This window comes from Argentina silus, assembly GCF_951799395.1.
Source record: "Argentina silus genome assembly, chromosome: 2".
NCBI classification, from domain to species: domain Eukaryota; kingdom Metazoa; phylum Chordata; class Actinopteri; order Argentiniformes; family Argentinidae; genus Argentina; species Argentina silus.
This window is the reverse complement of record NC_139656.1, coordinates 26645072-26659947: the sequence shown is the minus strand read 5'-3', so window position 1 is coordinate 26659947 and position 14876 is coordinate 26645072. Positions and strand designations below refer to the sequence as shown.

Below are 14876 nucleotides of genomic sequence, written 5' to 3'. Positions count from 1 at the left end.
CATCTCATTTTGACATGACCAGGTTACATCTCACACCTCATACAGACGGTCATGATGAGTATTGCAGATGTTTCGTGGCTCTACAACGGCACACTATAACACCGTGTTGAAGCCAACTTTCCAGAGCAGTCTCTCGACAGAGCATTCTAGAGCCCTGTGTGTGAATATTGGAATGAATCAAAGACTCGATTAGAGTCTTTGAACGCAAGATGCCCCGAGGCAGTGTGAGGCTTAGACATTCTACAAGGGAACAAGAGATTAGACTTTCATGACAATGTGTTGAGGCCGAGATCAGATGTCCACCAATAGTGGGATTATATGGATTTAGACATTCTTGAGTGCCGTGTGAGCTGTATACTCAAGATCCACATGTGGATTAGACACCAGGGGACAAAGAGAAAGGTGGGGAAAGAGGTGGAAGGTGTGTGTGTGTGTGTGTGTGTGTGTGTCAGGGGAGGCAGAAATCGGAGCACGGGCCTCATTGTAATGCATGGAACGGAATGAGAAGAACGGTATGTAGGTTTGATGCCATTCTTCATTCCATCCTGTGCGTTACAATGAGGATGTCCTCCGATTTCTACCTCCACCAGCCTCCCCTGGTGTGTGTGTGTGTTTTTACCTTTGAGGCAGCATAGGTGGACCCATCTGATGATGGCTGTGTGGATGGTCGGACTGCTGGCTTGAAGTGTGTCGTTTGTGTGTATGCTAGGTGAGTGCATGCATGTACTAGTGAAAGGTGTGTGTGTGTGTGTGTACACTTGTGTGTGTGCATGCCTTCTTACCTTGGGGATAGCCTGGGCTGCCAGTCTGGTAGAGGTTAGGTGTGTAGGTAGGAGCTGCAGTGGGATAACCCGCAGGATAGCCTGAGGAAAGACAGGATAAAAGAGACTCTTAGAACATCAACTGAGTGACTGAGTGGTGGTGTGTGTGTGTGTGTGTGTGTGTGTGTGTGTCAGACAGAAGGACACAGGGAGGACATCTGCAGTGTTTCAGAGTGCCGGTGTGGAGGAGATAATCACAGGTTATTACTCGATGGAGATGCAGGCCTCACATCCCTGTGACTAGTGATTTACAGCTTCTCCTACAGCCTCCTGCACCTGATCTGTACACAGTATGGATGGGTCACTGAAGGTCCACATAGTCAGTGACAGCGTGCGGTGCATTGACCTGCAAGATCATGTTTCCCTTTCAAGTCTCCTGGTTCGCTTTGAACGAGGTGGTGGTGAGAATCTGAATGAGACGTTTGACGGAGTGGAGAGATGGAAAGTGCATTACTAGTGAGCTTCTCATAAGCACTCTTGCCAGACTCACTTGGTGGATTCCAGCGCCTTAAGTCATACTGCATGTCATCTGGGGGTGCCAATAGCTGTTGTCCCACAGAACTGGAGCAGATATCGATTGGGGATGAGACAACTACTAACCCAGCTGTGGTCCACAATCCACAGGCAATGACAAAAAAGACCGGGAGTTACAAGAGGGAGAGATTAGAAACAAATGAGGGAGAATTAGATCACTGTGTGTATGTGTGTGTGTGTGTGTGTGTGTGTGTGTGTGTGTGTGCGCGCGCGCTGTGACGAGGAGTTCATCTAGGGGGGATATGGTAGACTCAAAGGCAGGACTGTCCACATCATCCATTTGAACTATGATACAACATGATATGGCACTCAGGAGTCAAAACCACATTTACAAGAACCCTCTTATATAGCCGCCATGAAGTGGATCCTTCTCCACTAAGCTGTGTTTGATGTACTACCTGCCACCGATAGCAGGGCTGAGAGAAGAGGGAGAGAAGGGGGAGAGAGAAGGGGGAGAGGGAGTGAAATGGTGAGATAGAGGAGAGGAAAAGGGCAGAGAGAGACAGAGAGAGATGTATAGAGAGCGAGTGAGGGTGTGTGTGTGTGTGTGTGTGTGTGTGTGTGTGTGTGTGTGAGAGAGAGAGATTAACCATGTCTAAATTAGGCCACAACAGAATAAGCAACCCTACCTAAAGGGAACGTGCTCAATGACTAAGTGCAGAACAAGCCCCATCCTCCTCTGTTATTCATGAGAGCCTGTCATTCTACAAGGCAAATGCACTGCCTTAGATACCAGAGTGATCTAAAAGCAATCAGACAGAAACCACAATCATGCACCATTTCTCAGGAAAAGGAAACTGAAAGGAACGGGAGAGATGAGGAGAGCATGGGACAATACATATCTAAGGTAATCAATTATGAATGTACATACGTTTCGTAAAACGTCTTTGGGTCTTCTACATTTGGCGTGTTATGATACGCTCTTGTTGTGATATTAAGCGTATAATGTAGCATATGTATTCATTGTATCGGTATGGTTCACATTATCATCAAATGTATTGTATGATAATATCATTATAAGTACTCTATCTAGCTTACTAATCCTGCTAAAGTCGAATATCATTGAAAACAAAGAAAGCACCAAGAGCAGGAGCATACCTTAAACACACACACACACACACACACACACACACACACACACACACACACACAGTTAGTCAGAGCCAGACCCCCACGCCTCACTAATTAGCCTCCATATTTATGGAACAGCATGTGACTGTGGACTAATTGTGAGCAAAAGAGGCAGCCAGAGAGAGAGAGAGACAGCCAGAGAGAGAGAGAGAGAGAGAGAGAGAGAGAGACAGCCAGAGAGAGAGAGAGACAGCCAGAGAGAGAGAGAGAGAGAGAGAAAGAGAGGATGGAGAGAGGGATCGCTACGGTCAGCAGTATCTGAGAATGACATGGAGGGGGCCAACCAAACACAGGCCCCCAACCCCAATCCTTTGGTCTGCTGTCCCTAGGGGTGTGTCTGCTGTCCCCAGGGGTGTGTGTGTGTGTGTGTGTGTGTGTGTGTGTGTGTGCGATCTGCAGCTAAAGGACGAACGAGAGCCAGGGATTGTGGGGAAGGGAAAACCATAGCGTTGAGGGCACCTTTCAAATAAACTCTCTCTTATCAAATCCACTGCCATAGCAACAGCATGGACTATGAACCAATGGAATGTCAGTAACCAGCCCTGCCCCCAGCCAAGGGGACGACAACACCAGGAAAAATCCTCTTTTCCTCTTCATTTCCACACTCCTCTTTTCCTCTTCATTTCTTCAGTTCTCACCTTCCCTTTTTTTTTTTTGCCTGTCATTTTACACGCACTGTGCATACGCACACAGAGACAGACGCACACAGACTCTGGATCTGGATGTGGCCGGTGGTGGATACGTCATTTGTGAATGTTTCATACATGTGAATGTTTCATACATGCGTGTTAATATGCGTCAGGAACACACGTCATGCTGGCTTGGAGCAACGCTGCCCACCCGAATGAAGCTATCTACCATTACAGGAACTTAGCTAATAACTTGTACAATTCTACCTCTGTGAAAAAAAAAAAAAAAAAAATGAGCTTCATTTCTTTGGGTGTGTATAGTACCACTACACCGTTTCTTCCGGCCAGCTGTTCCCCTCACCAGAAATCTATTAACACAATTGTCCTGTAACCCTCAGAAGACCGCTCAAGATGGGAGGGAAAAAAAGGAGTAGGAACTATGAAACCCCATAACTTGTGTCATTGGGGACACCTTCGATGCTGTGCTACCGTTGTGAGGATCGCTCTCTCAGCAACCAAAACAGCATTAATCTCCATTACAAACTCAGTCATGGAGACGACAGGAGAAAAAATGGAGAGCAACTGAAATGAAGTGAAGCACAAACGAAAAACTAAGTCGTCTAAGTTATTTCAGAAGTGAGACGAGGAGGGCAGGGAAAGGACGATGTGGGAAATCTGTTTAAAATAATGGAACTGGAAGATGATGTATGTGAAACGCTGGAAAGCTCCTGCCCAACCAGCTAAATGTGCAATGTACCTGATAGATTTACAGTGCTAAGAGATAAACATGCAGACACGGTCTCAAAATCAGCAAAAACACCAATACATTGCCTACTCTTGTATGCATGTTTGAACATACTGTGTGTACACACGCACACACTCGCGCACGCACGCACACATACACACACACTTCCCTCGACCCTCACCACAAAAACTGCGGCATCAGTGATACAGTGGTGCAAATGATCTTGGACTTAAGATTGAAGGTTGTTGTTGCTGTGCTGGTACTCACCTGCATATGCTATGTTTTTTGGGTTTCCATAGGGAGTCCCGGGTTGGACAGGACTGTAGACAGGATTCATACTGGAAGGCAGTCTACCCTTACTGCAGGGGAGGAGAGAGAGAACAACACAGAAAAACACAGACAGTGAGGGGAGTGTAAGCTATTACTCAAGGATAAACTGTATGTCAGCTCAGCCACTTCCATCTCAGTGTTCTGTAGCTGACTCGAAGACACCTAGTTGAAAAGCACCGTTGTTACCAGTTACGATGAGTTACGGTGACCCTTTCATCATTGGACACTGTATGGTTTCATCAAGCCTGACTATTTGGTCTCTGTTCATTGAACGTGTGTGTGATGTGTGTGACCATTCAGGACATCAAAGTCAACTGAGTCAACTGTCAACTGGAACAAACACGACAGCACAAACAGCTATGTACACACACAAGACCATTTTCAACTTGAGCTCCCTTGTTTTCAATTCCTCTTTTCTCTATTTTCCATCACCATCTCTCCAACTCTACAGAATCTTTAACGTATTTCCACCTCTCTCTCTCTCTCGCTCGCTCTCGCACACACCTCTCTCGCTTCCCCTCTCTCTCTCTGTCTGTAACCTGAGCTCGAGGCATTGTTCCAGATCCAGCATAGCTCCAGAGGACAGCCCAGGGACAAAAGGATCTCCCCCACATTAGAGAGCACCATTCCGCCCAGCAGCACGCGAAGAGTCAGGGGAAAATCCCCTTCCTCCAGGGAGCCATGTTATCTTTAACACAACCTTTTTCACATGGACTCTTTTATCTTCCAACAGCACTGGTGTCATACCTATCTACCGGGGGAGGCTGGTGGAGGTAGAAATCGGAGGATGGGCTCACTGTAATGCATGGAATGGAATGAGGAATGCTATCAAACCCACATGATTCCATTCCATGCAATGAACTCGTCCTCCAATTTCTACCTCCACCACCTTCCACTGCTATTTATCTACTAGTCTTCACTGGAATGGTCACCTTGTTGTTTTTGTGCTTTTGTGGCATTGTTGTTTTTGGGCATGCGAGAGACAGTGTCCATCGTGTTTGTATCAAATTGTCTAAAGCATTTTCCACCGACGAGACAGAATAGGATGATTCGAGGGGCGTAACATAAGTGTTATGCTCTGTGAGGAGGAAAAACTGTCCTTGTCCATTATCTCCTATTAAATATGAAGCAACAGTGTGGAGGCCAAGTAGACTCATAGTACACAATGGACTCCTTCATTGTTTCCTACGATATGTTACAATACCATACTCCTTTATTTAGCCCAATGGGGCCATTAGTCTGATTGTGTGACAACTTATGTGGAAAGGTTGACTCAATAAAAGCTATGGTGTGCAGGGATCAAAACCTAGGGGTTTCCATCAGGTTGCTATCCTCCAGTTGTTTCACTTCAGTGGTCAAAACGGTTTACTTGAACAAAGAGTTAGAGGTTTACAGGCAGTTTAAAGAAAAAACAAAAAGGAGGGAGGGAGGGAGGGAGGGTAACCAACTAGGACACAGACTAGTTGGGTATATTAATAGCCAAGACACAGCTGCAGGGAAGGAGCGATAGCGTTGAAAGAAAGAAAGAAAGAAAGAAAGAGAGAGAGAGCGAGCAAAAGGGATGGTCAGATAAGAAGAGAGAACAGATGGCCGGTTTGCGAGGACGTAGTAGAGCGATAAGTGAATCGATGAGATGGGACGATAATGAAAATGAGACGCAGAACTCAGAAAACGGGACAATGACTGGCAAATGACAGATTGAAAAGACATGACGATGACATGACAGACAGATAGGCTGGTCGGGATGGACAGATTAGATGGGATGATGGATGGAGACATGGAGGAGGTGAGAAGGATGGAATGTCGAGCAGAAGGAGGAGTGCCACTCACAAACGGTGTGTGTGTGTGTGTGGATATTTATGACTGGTTGGGGAAACGGAAACTGACTGATTGACAGCCTTTTGAGAGGTGATAAACCAGCCTACTGGCTATAAACTACAACTACGTAGGCCATGGATTACACATACATAGGCTATGTACTGTAAATAAATGGGGCAGCTAGCAGCTTGTAATGTTACCCAGGCAAATAACGCAGGGATAAGTGTTACTACCCACTCATTGCAGTACAGCCAGCATCCACCTCTGCCTTCCCAAAATAAACTGCCAAAAACCACGACTCTACTACACACACAGCACCAAGACTCTGTGGGCTCCGAGAACATGACAGAAACGTGCCAGTTCTGTTGCAGTCTGCGATACCCAAATAGACATTGAAATGCTTCATACCACCACGTACTGCCTTTACTTTATGCAGACGGACATGATTTCAATTAACCTTACGACACTATACATTTTCAGTCTCTAGGTAGTGGTTATGGAGATGTAGGGGAGGGTGGTGGGGGAGATGAGGGAGTGCTCAGCGTATGTGGAGGTGTTCAGTATGAACTGCTGATGAGTTGAAACGCAGAACATGCAGGGAGGAGCGAGAGAGAGAGAGTGGAGTAAGAGAACACTGAGTTAGCAAATCCTCCCCCGTTTCTGTGGTCCGGTGGATCGATCCTAGCACTCCTTTCACTGACTGGCTAATGATGGATTGTCCGTTTGGGGGAGGACACAGTGTCTCGTAGAGGCACCAAAACAAACCATCAGCGATTAAGTATATAGTAAATATAATGTACAATAAAATATGACAAGAAGGAATGATTGGGAACATTTCTCAAACACAAAGACACAATAAAGAGAACAAGATCATCAACATTATCAAAGCTTATAACAGAGGTGCAGAAATAAAACCACAAATATTCAGTTTATTAAGCACCAACTCATTTTTTTCCCCTCATATACTTTGGAGAAAAATAGAAATACAAAATAGAAAATAATAGAAAGTAGATAGAGTGATATATATAAATGTCTCTCTTGTGCTATTGCTATAGGCATCTAATAAGGTGAGGTCATTTGCTGTACATTGCATATTTTACATTTATCACATTGAAACATTTTCATTGAACGACATATTTGGAGGCCGGTGAGAAGGTCAAGGTAAAACCTCTACCACACACCTGGCTCATGTCACCACATTAGGGGAAGGGGGGAAAGGGGGGGGTAAAGCATTTGAAGTTGTTCTACACTGACCTCTTCAGGTTCTGAGCACTTTCGGGTTGGTACAAGAAACTGAATTGGTCGGTAGGGTGCCCGCCGGCCATTCTTGGGGCAATGCTAGTGTAGGAGCGGAGGAAATGGCAACGCAAATCTGTGAAATTAAAAGAGCAAAAGAATAATGATTATAACAGAAGCAAATAAGAGAGAGACAGAGAGAGAAAGAGAGAGAGCTAGAGGGCATGAATGCAGCAAAAGAACGTCGAGATAAAAGGAGAGAACAAGAGAGAGAGAGAGATTGAGAGAGAGAAATAAAGAGAGGGCATGATAATTACACAGAAGCAAAGGTAGGTCCAGAAGCACAGAGCACACATGAAGCATGACAGGTGCAAATGCAAAACTGTGAACAGAGACCTAAGTGCATACCCATGGTGTGAATAAGACCTTTATTACAAACAGGGAGTGACATTTCTGACACCATCATGTTCACTGTGACAGCCTCGGGCTTACCTGTTTTACAATCTTCAACATGACCCTGATCCACTAATTGGCAAAGCATACCCATAGCTCTGGATGAACTGCGTATCATGTACATCCATAGCTCTGATCTCACCCATGTACCATACGCCACAGAAGGTCAGGAGGCGATGTGACCTTTAAGAACACACCCCTATAGTACCTTCGGAACCTCACAATACTCCTCACCCAATCACCAAGGACAATACCATCTTTTTTTTTTGAAAACCTGGTATCACCGGGTCCCACCGCCATGGGCTACACTATGAGAAATGTGTGGTGGAAATGACTGGAGAGTGGCTGCGACTCTGTTAGCCCTGTAGCGGTGTGCATCATTGTCACTGGGATGCGTCGCAGGATCACTCTGATCGTGGAGCGCTGTCACGGGGGCGCTGTATCAAGCCGCTCGAAGGAGGATGATTGATTCCTGCTTTTCTTTTTTTCGCACCGGAGGCAAATTAGTGTTTACATTCTTACCACCCACGGGCGGCACACGACATCAGCTATTCTAGTCTCTGAACACCCGGAGCAAGGTAAACACTGGGGAAGTGAGAGTGGATTATCATCACGTTCAACATCTACTGGATGGGATTGACTATTTTATTTCACTTTCAGCATCAACAGCACAGAGGTTGTTGCTGGGGTGTAGCAGCCTATAGGAAAATGTATGACCCTACATGTACATACATCTTGAGGGTGCATGATGGGGGGTCATCGTAGATGTCGATCGTTGAATGTACCCCCCCCCCGCCCCTACAGTATGTTGGAGCAAGTTCAGAGGTACAACATTCCAAAAGAAGACTCCAACATTCCATTCCACCGTCAATGGAGGACGGCCTACGGAACAGCAGTGAGTTACACACATGCATTCCACCCCTGAGCTCTCCCATAGGAAACCCCTGTGTCTGTCTGTCAGTTTTACATCAAACCGCAAGTAAACAAGCCGGGGGGGAGGAGGGGGGGGGGGGGCACACCTAACAATGCCTCAGGTATGCTAGCACAGGTTCAACAAGGGATATGCTAGCTAGAGAACACCTTGGAAACCTACCCCCCCCCTCTCTCTCTCTCTCTCTTTCTTTCTCTCTCTGTAGTTGTTTCTTCTCCACCTCCACTGAGCTAAATTGAACATGTGGAGGAAGAAAGGAGAGGAGTGAACTCGTTACATCAGAGAGAGAGGGAGAGGGAGAAGAGATGAGGTTTCGCTCCTCCTTTATGAGAGCAGAACAGACAGGGGAAGTACAGGGGAAGAAGCAGGCCAGGTTGCAGCAGCCAAGGACTCAAACCTTTTTTTTATTTTTTTTAAGAATAGAAACCATCTCCCCGAGATGAAAATGATTCCACAGCCAGCAGTCAACCAGAGATGAACGATCTCTGCACACGGTGAGCCGACACCGCTCATCACTTTGAGGTGTGTGTGTGTGCGTGTGTGTGCGCTCACGCATGTGTACGTTTGTTTGTAAGTGTGTGTAAATTTGCATACTTGTGTGTATATAGCGAGCACCAGCATACGCGTGTGTGCGTGTGTGTGTGTGTGTGTGTGTGTGTACACGTGGGGAGACATGTCTCTGCATCCCCTGCCTCTGGCGGACTATGGAGGGCAGCCCAGGGCCACCTGAGGTGAGAAAGAGTTCAGATTCTCTGAGCATGTCGTCCCTTGAGGACTCCGCATCGGGCCAATCAGCTGCCCCACACTGACCTGACCCCTTCCCTCCCTCCCCTCCACCTCCTCAGTCAGTCAGTCCTCCTGGGCAGCCATCTTTCACCAACCTCCTGGCCAGCGGCCAACTCGTTATTTACAGTATGCACTATGTACATATGCGACTAAGGACAAAGAAACACCATTCTGAGTATTGAAATGGCCCAGTGGGGCCAGGTGATGAGACACAGAGAACATAGTAGAATAACAAAGAAAGGCCCATTTACATCATTAAGACATTAACACATGAACAAGTGCTTCGCCGCAGATAATTGAGCGCCCCCACATCTCCTGGGCTGATTTCTCACTGCCCTCTGGAGCCCAGCAGAGCACACAGCACAGGCAGATGGTGGAGCAGCACATTCTGTGCACGTTACAATCCAGACCCTACGACGTTTACCTGCTGAACCGAAGGGAGGAGTATGTTCACAACCATGTGGGCTTCATGGTCCTCTGTGGCTCAGCATGGCGCAAACAACGCTTAGGTTGTGGGTTCGATTCCCGCTGGGACCACATATACTGAGAAATGTTATGCACTCACTGCGATGTAAGTCGCTTTGGATAAAAGCGGCAGCTAAATGACATATCAATCAATATCATTCAGGTTTTAGAGCTGACATCCAGTCCTGTAGTCATCCAGTCCTGTAGTCATCCAGTCCTGTAGTCATCCAGTGCTGTAGTCATCCAGTGCTGTAGTCATCCAGTCCTGTAGTCATCCAGTCCTGTAGTCATCCAGTGCTGTAGTCATCCAGTCCTGTAGTCATCCAGTCCTGTAGTCACAGCTGAACCCCTTATTCAACCCACTACTCCCATCGTGCTCAGGGCACTGTGTCCAGTGCAAACCCAATGCAACTACCACTTGGGGTTTTATTTTGACTGCTGTTTTCATAATGTCTGTGTAGTTTATGCGAGGTAGCTTTGAATGAAGCGCAACAAAGAGAGGACTGTGACATTATGAGACCAAATCAGACATAGACAGTCTGCAGGCGCCTGCCCCAGGCCCTTGCTACCATGACTCAGTGAGCTCTGAGATACCCACCAGGTAAACAAACAAAGAGAGGCGCACTCACACACTGCCAGAATGGAATGATAAAGGGAGATATAAATAATACATCTGAATAAAAGGGAGAAAGCTCCACCACCCAGTGGTATCTTCAAAGACAGAGACGAGGGATTTGTTCAGTTGGTCGTAGCCCCTGGCATGTCGGCTCATCACTCTCACCCTCTGTCGCTCACTCATTCTCTTCTCTCTCGCTCGCTACTTGCTCCTTCTCTGTGTATGCTAAGCAATGCTTGTGTTGTTGGTAAAGGTAGAGAGAGCCTAAGGGGTGAAGCACATCCGTGTTTTTCGAAAAGGCAGGAGTGGGATACACGGCACATGAATACAAAATTGTAAATAGTTAATCTAGCTTCAAAATCTCAATTGGGCCCCTTAGCTACATGGGTAACTGACACGTGTAAATCAGTATCTTAGTATGACTTAGATCGCAAATACTTGCATGTCTCTCATACAATCCCAGCTAAGGACGCAGGTTTGCATGACACCTTTACAAACATGCAGTGGTGCACATGCTGTCCTGCCAGAACAATAAGGGGATGTTTGGTAGTGCAAAAGATGACAAGCCTGCACAGGCCTGGGGCCTGTATTTGATGCTCGGTTCCCAGATCTCCTTGCATGAGCGGCTTCAGGTGAGTGTGTGATATTTCCATTTGGATAGGTGATGATGCAAACAGGGCAAACAAGATCCTGAAGTCCTACAGCAATGCACTCCCTCACTAAAATTATTATTAAAAAAAGTGTGTGGATGTTCAAATGAACCTGTGCTATTTAGAGACAAATATTGGCAAATGATTCGGTGAATATCGATTCAAAATAATTTAAAGATAATAATTATTATTATTATTTAAAATACTATGGTTTGCCGATTCTGAAATGAATCGGCTGTCCACTGAAGAGGTTATTTTGCCATCGAACTTCCGAAATGGATCACCACCGCAAATAGGAAAAGTCATAACAAAAACATCAGCAGCTAATACACGCATACAAAAGCCTTCATCTAATGTCAGCTGTTATAATACACAGAAATACTTATTTTCATTAAATTGAAGCCGATTACACAAATTGAAACTATCATAATCAGCCTTTGTTCGCTCTGTCTGTTAACTCGGTCCTGAAATAATTGCTGCGCTCAAAATTTCACTTGGGTTTTTAAAATGGTCACACAGTCAAATTCCCGACACCATTTTGAGCCGCACGTCTCTTTACGAATAGCCAAGCTGCTGCTGCATGAGTAGGGGAAATGTATAGCCGGGACAAGAGGTCGGCGGCAATTCCTCTGCACTCGCTCTGTGAGACACTGTCACGTTTTATAATGCATCCTTGAGATTCAGTCGGTGCTCTGTAGCCTATAACACCCGCAATAACATTATTGAGGACACATCATCCCACATTGTTACACACTTACAATGCATGTCTCTTGTTATCTCAGCCCAGGACCTAGTAAGCTTACAACGTGTATTCATGTATAATATTTTCCACCGTGCATGTCCATTACATTTTTTATAGATGCATAGCAGAACGAGAAATGTACGTTATAAGGCAACATCAGTCTATAAAACTAGTAACCCGTCAGGAAATCATACTCACCAAATATCCAAAGGGATGTAAATTGTGTTGTAGTGTCTTTATTTCTATGCCGAGTGCTGTGTTGTCACTATTTTCCCTTGTTCAATGCTGGCGGTTTTCTCCAAGGTTCGCTTTGGTGGTTTCTCATAAGCGGCGTTGGTAACATCGACATCCACACAAAGTGGGGGGATGGGAATATTGAGAGAGAAGGAGGGGTAACGGAGGGGGCAGTAAAGCTTGCAAACACAAGGGGAGGAGGACTCCTACGTGACAGTCAAACAGGGACCAATACAGCACCACTCACTCTATCAATCATCAGTCTCAAGTTCACTGGAGTTGGATTAACATTTAGAAAATGATGGCATGATCCTTGATTAAACCTTGTATGATTTATGTGGCCTCACATTTCTGTATGCAGACAGCTCTACTGTAATGTGAAATATATGACGTTTTTAAAAGAGCTTGAGGTCCACTCTGTGGAAGTGCCACATTTCACCACAGAGCGCTTTTAATGTAGGTTATAGAGACATATTTGAAACAAATGGAAATATTCAACCTTTGCCAGGTTTGGGTGTGATGCACACATTTCAGACATGTTTCCCTTGGATGAGCATTATCTCTTGGTAATCAAAAACCTGTATTACTACTAATGTCTCTATCATTCAAGCTGATCCCACGAACATTGAGGGGACTGAGATAAAATCTGACAGAAATGTCAAGTCAACCACATTAAAAGTTCACTTCTGAATGCACCACATATAATCAGGGTTTATGTCTCCTATCAACAACTCCAAAAGTGGAGTAGACCAGCCTATTATCAACCTAAACCATAGATTCAACCTAAACCATAGCTGCGTACAAGCGCAAACCCTCCAACCTCTAACCTGGCCCAGACTGAGTGTTATATTTGAACATATGATGGGCCGAGATCATAAACATGTTATAACTCTGTGAAAACCAGTAAACTATTTATTTGAATACTTGTCGTGGACAAATCATGTATGCATAACGACAAAGTATTGCTGTCACTGTGCTTGCTAGTTAACATTTTTGTTCTTAGTTTTTTACTAATTGTTACTGTAAAAGCCGTAATATGGATAAAGAGTTGAGTCTAATCCCCTCAACTTGTTTGTAAGGTGTACACAGGTGAAGTGACATGAGTGAAGCCAGTGTCCACCTGAACAAGGTAAGAGTACTCACTCACCTCGAGTCCAATAACATGCCACCCCTTAGTAGTGAAATACAGAGCCAATGTGTGGCGTTCTTATGGTGGCTTTTCACACTGCTCTGTAAGTGAGATATGAGGCAGGGCAGGTTGAGGGATAGGGTTAGAGTAGGCCTGTTATCTTAAACAGGACAGGAAAACTGTGGGGTGTGTCTGTAAATAGTCTTACACTCAAAACATAGGGCTACTTTGTTGCCACCATTGGCTATTTTTTTTAGCATCTATTAGGTCTACTATATCCCCCACCCCTATGATGCTTATCAGAGGTTTTAGGAGAAGTTGTCAGTGTTGATGGGCTATGGTGGTTGACCATCTGATGTGGTGTGTTATAGCACACACTATGTCACTGTTAACTTGCTGGCTATGAGGAACAGTGTCAGTATCTGTGGTCATGGCTGGCTCATGGTCAGAATAGCATCACCTAGTGGCCATAGGATGTAAAGAAACTATAAATGGAGTCCCTATGTTGAAGGTCAAACCCAGAGGGAAGGAATCCAGTGTTCCCACCATTGATAAGGTTCCCACACAGTCATATCGCCAACATTCCAGTCACTGAGGCAATATATCATTAGAACATCTGGCAATATCTGTTCCACATCAGGATGTCCTTCATGTCTTGTACAGAATGACAATGGAAACTGAACCAAGCAAATCATGAATGAATCATCAACATGAATTCATATTTTGTCAGGTACATAAGGTATTACAGTATGATGAGCAGAATTCCAAAAACGCAATCAGAGAGTACAGTCATTGATGTTGCTTCTCCAGTCCTGCAGCAGCATCTATTCTCATTGGCTAGATTCATGCTGGTTTCCAGGTCAGCTCAATCTCACAACTAATACTACAATGACCTGAGTCAGTGACCATGATAACAGTTCCAGAAATAAGGTCAATATTACCTCAGCAGATTGACTCACTAGGAGGGAACAGACAGGAGTCTTGTAGTGAAGTTTAATATAGAGACAGGAGGATTCCCCGTTGGTTCAGTCTAATTCACCTTGTCATATCTACTGGTTTTACTTTGACATAATTGAGCGTTATTGTACATTTTGGACTGAAAGCACGTTTGCAAGTTTGTTATGTGTGTGTGTGTGTGTGTGTGTGATAAGTGAGTAAAATTCACTATAAACATGTTGTTCACTCACATTTCGTTTTTTTCAACAGATATATATATATATATATATATATATATATATATATACACACAATAAGACAAATGACAAAAGAAAAAGACTTAGTGAAAGGAGGAGGAGGAAGGAGATGTGAGAGACAGGAAGTGAGAACATTCCAGGCAGAGAAAGGATGAGTCAGTTGAGAAGGTGTGGCCAATCCAGGCCTTTAATCCCGAATTATCTAGTAAATCAGATCCCTCTCTGCCTCTCGCACCCAGATTACCTCACTGGGCCAGAATCAAAATAAACACACCGTCTCTCTGCCCCTCCAGAGACCTCCCCAACTCCTCTTCAGCCACAGTCCAGGGAATATTCTACAGCCTAGTTTGGTAAACACACTCCTAATCCTGTCTGGGTTTCCTCAGTGGATTATTTGGTTAAGGAACTGCAACACTGACAGCTCGCCAGACCT

At 45.1% G+C, this 14876-nt stretch overlaps 1 protein-coding gene across 3 annotated transcripts in view; it reads right to left on the bottom strand.

Moving 5' to 3' along the window:
• The window catches only part of LOC310801056 (protein FAM168A-like), a 21120-nt gene extending 8892 nt beyond the window's left edge, over nucleotides 1-12228 (bottom strand). For 2 of the 3 annotated variants that reach the window (XM_083665007.1, XM_083665009.1), the window contains exons 1-4: nucleotides 12086-12228; nucleotides 7263-7380; nucleotides 4128-4219; nucleotides 783-863 (exon numbers count right to left, since the gene is read on the bottom strand). In XM_083665007.1, coding sequence (XP_083521133.1) covers nucleotides 783-863; nucleotides 4128-4219; nucleotides 7263-7333 — 244 coding nt within the window. In that variant the 5' untranslated portion in view covers nucleotides 7334-7380; nucleotides 12086-12228. The remainder of the gene's footprint in view (nucleotides 1-782; nucleotides 864-4127; nucleotides 4220-7262; nucleotides 7381-12085) is intronic. The other variant, XM_083665008.1, reaches the window with a different exon arrangement.
• Nucleotides 12229-14876: the final 2648 nt, after the last annotated feature.